Genomic DNA, 9822 nt, shown 5'->3' on the forward strand with positions numbered 1-9822 from the left:
GCCGCTCAGCTCGATTGTCAGAACGTTCCTACTCAACACAGGGACGTTGGGAAGTCCTTCCTTGGTTGATTCTGGCTTGCAACTTCAGATAACTAACTATGTAGCGTTGGAATACAACGTTCTTTCAACCTCACGCTAACTTCATGTGGCCGGCATCGATAAACCAAACAGAGAACGGTATATATTGTATGCTTATCTCTGGTAATATTTGACAGAATATTATGTACGCATGTGTGTGTGTGAGGACCCCAAAAATGGACACATTCAGTTTTACTTTGACCATAAAGTCAACTGAAGTTCCTGCTGGAAAGCCTGTCATTGTTGATGTCATTGCCATAAGTCATTAACGTCTCCGCGTTGTCCAATTATTGATTGTCCTCGTATGAGCGCCTTCCATTATAGAATCTACTCGTAATCAACCCCCCCTCCCTTTTCCCCGTTAATGGATTTAACACAACCCTGGTCTTACCTTGAATTACCGGAGCTGAAAGAATATCTGTCATTTACTTCACTATTAAACATCAGCGAGACCTTAAAGCCTGCGATTGTTTTCCATCGCCCCGGGAACAGCTTCGATACCCGACGAGGCCATTTTACATTAGAGTGGACAGCGGCGAATAAGCATGCGGGGCGTGGGAGTCTTTTAAAATCGAACCCGGAATTCCCAAGTGACCTTGTCCGAGGTGAGCTTCGAGGCAGGGAAGGAATGCGTGGGGAGGGGGATGTGCAACATGTACACTACACGGCGGTTAGCTTGGGAAACTCCCCACAGGTCATTAGAAGTGAAGAAGCCTTCACTTGGATGAGGGCTAAAAGGTCTTCAAATGAAGAAATTCAAGTCCACTTGCCACGACGAGAAGATTTTCCACAAGAATTTACGGTGACCCGGGTGATTTAGAGCCGCCGCTGCCATCAAGGACACCTGTTCAACCCCATCGCAGCCTTAGATCCTGGTATTTTCAAGACCTACAGCTCCAGTTTCTTTGCAATTGGAGGTCACTCTGACTCTGGACTCCAGGGAACTGAGCTGCATAAATAGTATAAGTTATGCAGAACAATGCATGCGTATGCATATTTGGTCTATATATATATTTACTGGCACTGACATCATCACAATCACATTTACAAACATATGAACCCTACAGAGTAGCTTATTCAACATTATTCACCAACTGCAGCTTGCTGTCACTGCAACCGAGAAGTCGCGAAAAGAATCACGATCGCCCCCTACCGTGAGGCAGGAGAACTCCCTGCCTCACTTAGCACAAGAAACGAGCAACAGACATACAGTTGTTAACAAAAAAAAAACACTATACAGTGGAAATGTAGGTCATCTACTCATTAAGCATTTTAAAAGCGACATTCAGAGAGACGGCAGTATGTCTTTTGTGGAGAGTATGTCAGCAGTCAGCCGTCTCTGTGCAATATACATTGAGGCTCAACTGTCGGCGGCCTCACCGCACCAGTATTTGAACATGAAATGTGAAAAAACGGTGATTTAGAATATAAAAGAAAAAAATCAAAAAATTGGTGAATTTCAATGAAAAACGCCTTATAGTGCAAATCAATGATGAAATTAAACCAGTTAATAATTTTTTTTTATCTTAAATGTTTCCTTTCCAAGATTGGCAAGTGAGGCACGGCCTCTCCTGCCTCCCCTGACTGCAACTCACTGATATATATATATATATATATATATCTACACACACACACAGTATATATGTATATATACTGGTCAAAAACAAAAACAACACTTAAACAACAAAATGTAACTCCAAGTCAATCACCTGAGTGATTCAATCAACTTAGGAAGCAACACTGATTCATTTTGACTTGTTTTAAAGACATTACATTACCGTTGGTATGTTTTATTTGGAGTTTGACTTCAAATCCAGACCTCTGTGGGTTCATAAATTTGATTTCCACTGATTATTTCGGTGTTATTTTGTCGTCATTACATTGAACTCTGTAAAAAAAGAAAGTTTTCATGAGAATATTTCATTCATTCAGATCTAGGATGTGTTATTATGGCGTTCCCTTGATTTTGTTTGAGCAGTGTTTATATATGTATATGTACAGTATATGTATATATACTGATCAAAAAAAATAAAGACAACGCTTAAACAACACAATGTAACTCCAAGTCAATCACACTTGTGTGAAATCTATCAACTTAGGAAGCAACGCTGATTCATTTTGACTGGTTTTAAGGACATAACATTACCGTTGGTGTGTTTCCCGCTTTTATTTGGAGTTTGACTCCAAATCCAGACCTCCGTGGGTTCATACATTTGATTTTCACCGATTATTTCTGTGTTATTTTGTAGTTGAAACATTCAACTACGTAAAAAAACAAAGTATTTCATGAGAATTCAGATCTAGGATATGTTATTATGGTGTTCCCTTGATTTTGTTTGAGCAGTGTATATATATCTATATTATATATATATATGTATATATTCTTTTTTGTCCATTATTGCCCTTCTCAACCGTGGCTGAGTGTCGCCCACCGGGTTGTCGTCCGACCGAGCGCTCTGTGAATTATGACGCACTGGATCAGTCCTAATCTTGTTATGGATGTTAGTTTGCCCTTGAGAGGGGTATCAATGGATGGATTGAACTCTATCAGATTTATGCGTGTGTGTGTGTGTGTGCCACGTGTGTGTGTGTGTGTTTTTCCCCGCTCTCGATCTGATAAGTCTTATTTACTTTCGAGCGGCACCCTTTTAATTACTCTGAAAAATAAAAGGGGGATTAGTAAATAAGATAAAGAAAAGCGACATGAACAAAGAAAAGCGAGGGGGGGAAAAATAGCTTAATTTAAAACGAGGTCTGATAAAATAACCTTTAGATAAGAGACATTTAAAAAAAACAAACAAAAAAAAAAAAAGATCATGTTTCAGGTGTTAATCGGGGCCCGGATCAGGTTATTAGCTGGAACAGGGAGGCTGCAAGTCTGAACCAAGATTAGAGAAACAATTAAGAAAAACAAGTTGCCACAGCAGGAAGTGAAAGGTTGCACGTTTGTGGATGAGAGGGTGAATAATTGAGTTTTGACACGAGAATGAAGGAATGAACATTTTCTGTTTCTGTAAAATGAACGGTCGTACGTCTCCACTGCAGCACTTCTCAATTATTTTCTGTAATATTTGGCGTCCCGCCCTACTCGCCGCCACAACTGTAGAATCATTTATTTCCAAGATACTTCTACGTGCACATCTGCACAACATTGTAGTATTTGCAACAAATAATAAGAATAAGAATAACTTTATTTAAGCCGAAGGAAATCATTGTGCCAGAGTTTCAAGTAAAACATAACAATAATAAATAATAGCAGGAAGGAGGGAGGATAAGAAATACAAACGAAACTATAAAGTGTCAAAGTAAAGGCTTTAAAGTGTTTTAAGGTCTTAACTAAATTGTTACTAAAGCAAGAATAGTCAAACATAAAAAAAAAAAAAAAAGTTGAAAAATTAGGAAAAAGAGACACTAAGGTGAGGAGAAGCTCTGGCAGGCGGCTGCCCGAGACAGCGCCGGAAGTAGAGTGATAACTATAATAACTAAATAATAACTTTATTAACATTAATGAACGTAACAAGGCTCGCCGGTGAACTGAAGCAGCTTGCTCGGTGCAACAAAAAAAAAAAAAAACAACTTACCGGGTTTGAATCCGGGTGACTGCAATCCAGTCTTAAGCGTTTTGGAACGGCGAGGTGATGAAAGTATAGAAGTGGAAAGCGTGTGTGTGCATGTAATGAGTAATGACTATTGCGATGACATGTAAAGTACCAGTGTGCCGCTGGTCCGGCGTGGCGGCTGCAGACTTGGAGAGGCCTTTTCCTGCGAGTGATGAATGTGGAAGCGTTCTGGCGGCGCTGGCGTAGCTAAGTGAAAGTAGCTAAGTTTCACTGAGTGAAAAAGCAAAAAACCTCCCCAGCGGGAGTTTTTTAGCCTCAGTACGTAACAGGAAGACGGCTAACCGTGCTTGGAAGGAAGATGATTTTTACAGGCGGATCAATCTGGGTATTGCTAACGTGCTAACGTATGACGCCGTAGCGCCGACTCGAGGGGGCTTTCAGGAGCTCCGATTGGACCCGAGATAACCGAACACCGCGAGCTTACCGTCGGCGCCGCTGAGCCGACAGCCGAAAAAATGACTTCTGCTAGAAGAACAAATGGGTTGTCAGGACTCCGGTTGTCAGACCGAGGTATTAATGCTTAAGTGCCGTTGACACGCTGAAGGTTACCGTCGAGGCGCACAATGGCGGAGTTGATAGAAATAACGGCTTACAACTTCATATTTCAAAAAAAAAAAAAAAGGTGACTCTTCCATCCCAGCACTTCCCTGATCTCCAGAATCCCTAGCAAGGTCCTCCTCGCCGCCGTTCTTTTCTCCTCCATCGGGAATTCCGTGTTTTTTTGTGATGTTTGCTGTGAGGACGTTTTTTTTTTTTCCCTGTTGTTGTTGTTTCCCCGGCGCCGCTTTCCTGCTGGGCGACTGCAGAGACCTCACACAGGAAGACAGCGTTCGGGGAGTCGTCCCACAAAAACCCGCCGCCGTGTCACGGTGAGCCGGAGGGAACATGCTGGAATAAATCAGAGGTCCTTTTCCTGCTTTTCAAAATCCGATGGATCACAAACCCTTCCATCAAACGTCTCTTCATGCGCTTTAAACACATTTCCAGAAATGTGGCCGGAAAGTTAGCGTCGGTTGGGGGGGTTGGATTCCGACAGGGGGCCTCACTGAGGGGAGATCTATAAGAGAGCTTCGATGGGGACTCCAGAAATGTGAATGAGAGGGTGACTTGTATGTCTTTATTTGATGTGCAAATGATTTAATGGTTCACAACAATCAGATTTACATACATATGAACCCCACGGAGTAGCTTATTCAAAAATCCAGCTTGCTGTCGCTGTATTCTGCAGCTAATGAGTAGCTAGAAGAATCCCTGGGATCACGAGCGCCCCCTACCTTGAGGCAGGAGAACTGCGTGCCTCACCTAGCACAAGAAACTAGCAACACACATACAGTTGTTAACAAAAAATACTGTACATTGGAAATGTAGTTCCTCTACACATTATTAAATATTTTAATAGAGATGCTCAGAGAGACAGCAATAGGGTCTGAGTGCCAGCAGTCAGCCGTCACTGCGCTATTTACATTGAGGCTCAACAGTCCGCTGCCTCACCGCACGTCTCTTCTCCGTATTTGAACAGTATATGTGAAAGTCCAGCCATTTTGAATAAAACTAAAATAAAAAAATACCTTTACAGTGCAAATCACCGATAAATATAACCATTTCAATATTTTTTTCATTTTATATTTTTTTCTTTCCCACACTGGCAAGTGAGGCACGGCCTCTCCTGCCTCCCCTGAGTGCAACTCGCTGTATATCTTTATATGACGCGTGAATGAGAGGGTGAATTGTTGTTTCGTGTGCCTGCGGAAAGGAAAGGCTCGAATTTCACTCTGAAAGTTTTTGAAACAAAAGAAAACACATAATCCTCCGTGGTTGACGGTCAATTCTGAAATTAAATAGAAAGAAAACAAAGATGTCGGAAGTGATAATCGATGTCCTTTTTATTTTCCTTTGCATCAAAAGCAAGAGTCGGCGATTCATCGGATAATCTGACGGTAATTATTCGGAGGGAGCGCGTCGGCCGGGTCGGGTATCCGCGGCGACTGGAAAGACGCCAGGTGACGAAACCTAAAATTACACATAATGGATTTTCCATGGTGAGGAGGGTTAGCCGGGATAATCTCTCCGTACATCATGATTACGGCACAGAATGTGTCCTGGACTTCCGTTTAATTTCCAACTATGTTTAATTCATATTCATAGACGTACCATTTATCATGCGCACTTTGGTGCGGTACCTCATTAAAAAAGCGGTGACTTCACCTATCTCCTGTTTAAATCTCAAAGGGGGCGGCGGTATGACTGGATGGCGCGTCCCGCGTAACGTTACGCTAAATTGCGGCGTTGACAGAAAGACGTTAATTACATCTATATATAAAACAAGGGCAAACGTAAAGGATATAACCGGCGGTATGAAGAGCGCGCACACTTCGGCTCTCGCTATTACTTTATGGGTCCCCCGTGGGCCCGCAGGGGTGCTGGAGAGGAGACGGATTCTGAAAGATCTAATTAGCCAAAGTGAAAGCGAGTAGAGAACCCCGGTTCGCGACGAGACACAAATCAGGGGTTGTTGACAGCGAGCCGCAGGGCGACGGACTTTGCGGCGAAGGCCGCGCTCCGGCCTCCAGACAACGGCCGTCCGAGCTTGTTTGCATGTGAACGCAGGGGCTTTTTTGGCCTTATTTGCACCAGACGTAGCCTAGAAGCCGCGAGCGGAGAGAAAGGGATTCGTGAGTTATATTCTTGTCGGGGTCGTTTGTTTTGCGTTTTGGGGTGTTTTATTCTGTGGCACCGCGGGTAGTTCCGAGCAGCCGAGTGTATTTTTGCTCTTCGGTTGGAGTCCCCCTTTAATACCGGCCCTGACGTCGTTCCTGGGAAGTCGCCAGGGATGTGGAGAGATAAACTCCCGGAACCAAGGATTTTTTTTTCCACTTTTTACCGATGATTTTGCACTTAATAAATGCACTATATTTCAGCAACTGGTGCTTGCATGCTTCGGTTCCTGACATTTTGTTTGGTCTCACAGCTCCAGACAGGGACGCAAGAAAATTTGGGGGTATGCTTCTCGCTTGAAATGAGCCCCAAATTTTGTGACGTCCCTTGTCTGGGGTTGTGAGACCAAACAAAAGGTTGGAACGAAAGTATGAGGACACAAGTTACCGAAATATAGAGCGTGTTTATCCATCCGTCCATCTTCTGAAGCTTGTCCTGCACTCAGGGTCGCAGGGGGAGCTGTGATTGGGAGAAAGGCAGGTCACATCCAGGACCGCTCGCCAATCAATCGCAGGGCCACATATGTAGACGAACAACCATTCGCTCACTCATTCAGAGCCATTTTTTTTCCAGTCAACCTGCATGTTTTTGGACTGTGGGAGGAACCGTGTCAACCGCGAACCGAAGAGCGTGTTTATGAAGTGCAAAAACACCGGTAAAAAGTGGAAAAAGTGTAAAGTCCTTGGCTCCGAGGGTGTATCTCCTCCCCAGATCCCTGGTGATTTATCTGGAACGACGTCACGGCCAGTATTAAAGGGCCGGGACCGACGGGGAACAGAACCGATGAGCAAAAACAGCTGCTCAGAACTACCTGCGACATATAGACAGGGAAACAGCGCCACAGATAAAAACCCTAGGGACGTAACATCGGGTAAACTGAGCGTTCCCGTGGAGAATGAACGTCTTCGGGACACCTGGCGCCGGCGCCGTGACCGTCTGGGATGCTCCCCGGCCGACGAAGGAAAGACCTTGGAGCGCAGAGACAACAGGCTTGATTATGTGAGTACACAGGAAGGTCTCCCAACATTGTTGAGCTAATCATGTTAGCGGGCGCTGACTCAAGGCAGGACAGATGCTGGGGAAAGGGCAATGGGGTGATGTTGTCCTGATTAGAGGGGGCTTCGGAAAGGAGGTGGAATCTAGTTTTAAACCCCCGCGTCACCTCGCAACTGAAATTTGCCGTCTCTCGCTGTGCGCCGGATCTTTTCCTCTTCTGTGTCTCTTTACGCTATTCATAAACGCCGCCGGCTGATTGTGTCTTTTTATTCCCCGGGGAAGAATTTTTTAATTTTTTTTCGTTATCATCCGCCCACACGCGTAACTGGGAGTTGTTTGAGAGTACTTTTATTCGCATCGTGGGAATTCTCCCAGCTAAAACAATAAAATCGCTAAAAGCGGATTTGATCCTTTTTTTTTTTTTTTTTTTGTGACATGTATGCTTCGGCCCACGCGGGCCACAAATCCCCTCTGAGGCTCAGCCGAAGCTTCGGTTCATTCAGTCGTCCGTTCATTCGCTCGCCACCTGCAGGCGCCGGCATCGGCGGCCGTCGCTCGAAAGGCGGGGTTCACCCTGGATCGATCACGGGGCCACATATAGGGACGTACAACTTATACGTTTCCAGACTATTAGCCGCTACTTTGTCCACACGCTTTGCGTAGACCGTATGTCTGGACCACGCTCTTCGGCATGCTCTGTGGAAACGTCGGACCTCGGACCAATCCCAGCTAGCCCAGCTAGCTGCGAGCCGCCTTCCGCCTCAATCGGTGAATATGAACATTCGCTAACATGCTAACAGCTGAAACGATACGACGATGCTATCATTTGCGGACGGTACTTGTTTCACGTGCTTTGAACACTACGGCTTTAGCAACCATGCGGCTAATTTCTGGATTTTTTTTGGACTTCACGCCGCCAAAACACCAAGTGAAATTCCGAGGCCGTTCAATTCCGACACCGAAGAAGACGACTTTAACGGTTTTAGCGCGCAGGAGGAAGACCAAGAGTAGCTGGGGATAGAAAATGGACTTTCAGCTGGGGAATAAGGCATTTCCAGCACATATTTGTGGATGTTATGTTGAATTAAAAGTTAAAAATCACATTCGTGTGTAAATATCTCATGTTACAACGTGGACACCTGTGGCTTATAAGTGTTACCTACATATGAACGCAGATTTATTTTGTTATCTTTAGCCGGTGCGGCTATATTCAGGTGCGCTCAGTAGTCCTGAAATTGCGGTATTCACCCTCTCATTCTCACACAATAGAATCTGCGAGGCGAACATCTGCCGCCCTCTAATACGAACCTCCATCCGTAGATCCACTAAACCCAAACCACCCCGAATTTCGCGCGTCTGTGTTTTGATTGCGGTGCAATTTCTGAGCCGACGGCCGGCGGCTGCGGAAACCGGTGTTTCCGGAGCGGCTGATTTCCGGCCCGCCGGCTGAAACGAGGACGATTATCAACCGAGCGTCCGGTTCCAGGGGAAGGACGAAACTCCCCGCGTCAAAACATCGGAATGAGAACAATCCGCCAGCGACGTGTCGTTACTCTAAATGCCTTGAGTGTGTTTTCCTTCCTCCCATGCGGCGGGAAACGTTGAGTTCCTTTGCACCGAACTCAGAAAGCAGAAATTGAGTATTTTTGCAAATTAGCACCAGGATGTCTAAACAAATTATTCATTTGAGAGCACAGATTATTAAATCATGTGTTATTTTCTTTTTATCCTCCCCCGTGACGCCTCTCGTAGTTTGCGAATTTGCCCGTCGTCCCCGTCTCGGACCGTTCCCGATAACGTCCGCTCTCGTTTCAGGATCCTACATGTTGGTGAACTCCTCCCAGCACGCCGTTGGCCACTGCGCGCAGCTGCTGCTGCAGACGCTGAGCGAAAACGACACGCACTGCGTCCAGTTCAGCTACTTCCTGTACAGCCGCGACGGACACAGCCCCGGAGCTCTGCGGGCGTACGTTCGCGTCAACGGCGGCCCGCTCGGCAGCCCCGTCTGGAACACTTCCGGGAGCCACGGGAAGCAGTGGCACCAGGTGGAGCTGGCCGTGAGCACCTTCTGGCCCAACGAGTACCAGGTACGCCACCCTTTTTCGCCGCCGCCGAAGGTCCCGATGTTGAAGGAGTTTAATGACCCGCGCGGTAGAGCGGCGTTGATCACTACACATTTCAGCCCCGAGGTGAATCCGCCGTTAATTACTTCCATTTGCAATTTAAGTAGCATCGATCCCCCCTCCTGGATGCTACCAACATTCGTGCCTCGGAGGCCATTAAGAGAATGATTTTCTAGTATAACCGGGTTCGTTCTCCTGAAAACCGGAAAGGTCAAGTCGAGGGCGGCTGTATCGTCGTTAAACCTTTCGGTTCCCGCGGAATTGGACGTCTTAGCGTCGCTCCGGGTTTC

General features: G+C 45.8%; 1 protein-coding gene across 4 annotated transcripts in view; it reads left to right on the plus strand.

The window, feature by feature from the left end:
• Positions 1-9822, plus strand: part of ptprub (protein tyrosine phosphatase receptor type Ub) — a 253953-nt gene that overhangs the window by 121271 nt on the left and 122860 nt on the right. For all 4 annotated transcript variants that reach the window (XM_086155227.1, XM_086155228.1, XM_086155230.1 and 1 more), the window contains exon 3: positions 9225-9496. In XM_086155227.1, the coding sequence (XP_086011353.1) occupies positions 9225-9496 (272 nt within the window). The remainder of the gene's footprint in view (positions 1-9224; positions 9497-9822) is intronic.

Source organism: Fistularia commersonii, chromosome 11 (genome assembly GCF_037954325.1).
Source record: "Fistularia commersonii isolate RoL2024-O1a breed Wild chromosome 11, RoL_Fcom_v1.0, whole genome shotgun sequence".
Classification (NCBI taxonomy): domain Eukaryota; kingdom Metazoa; phylum Chordata; class Actinopteri; order Syngnathiformes; family Fistulariidae; genus Fistularia; species Fistularia commersonii.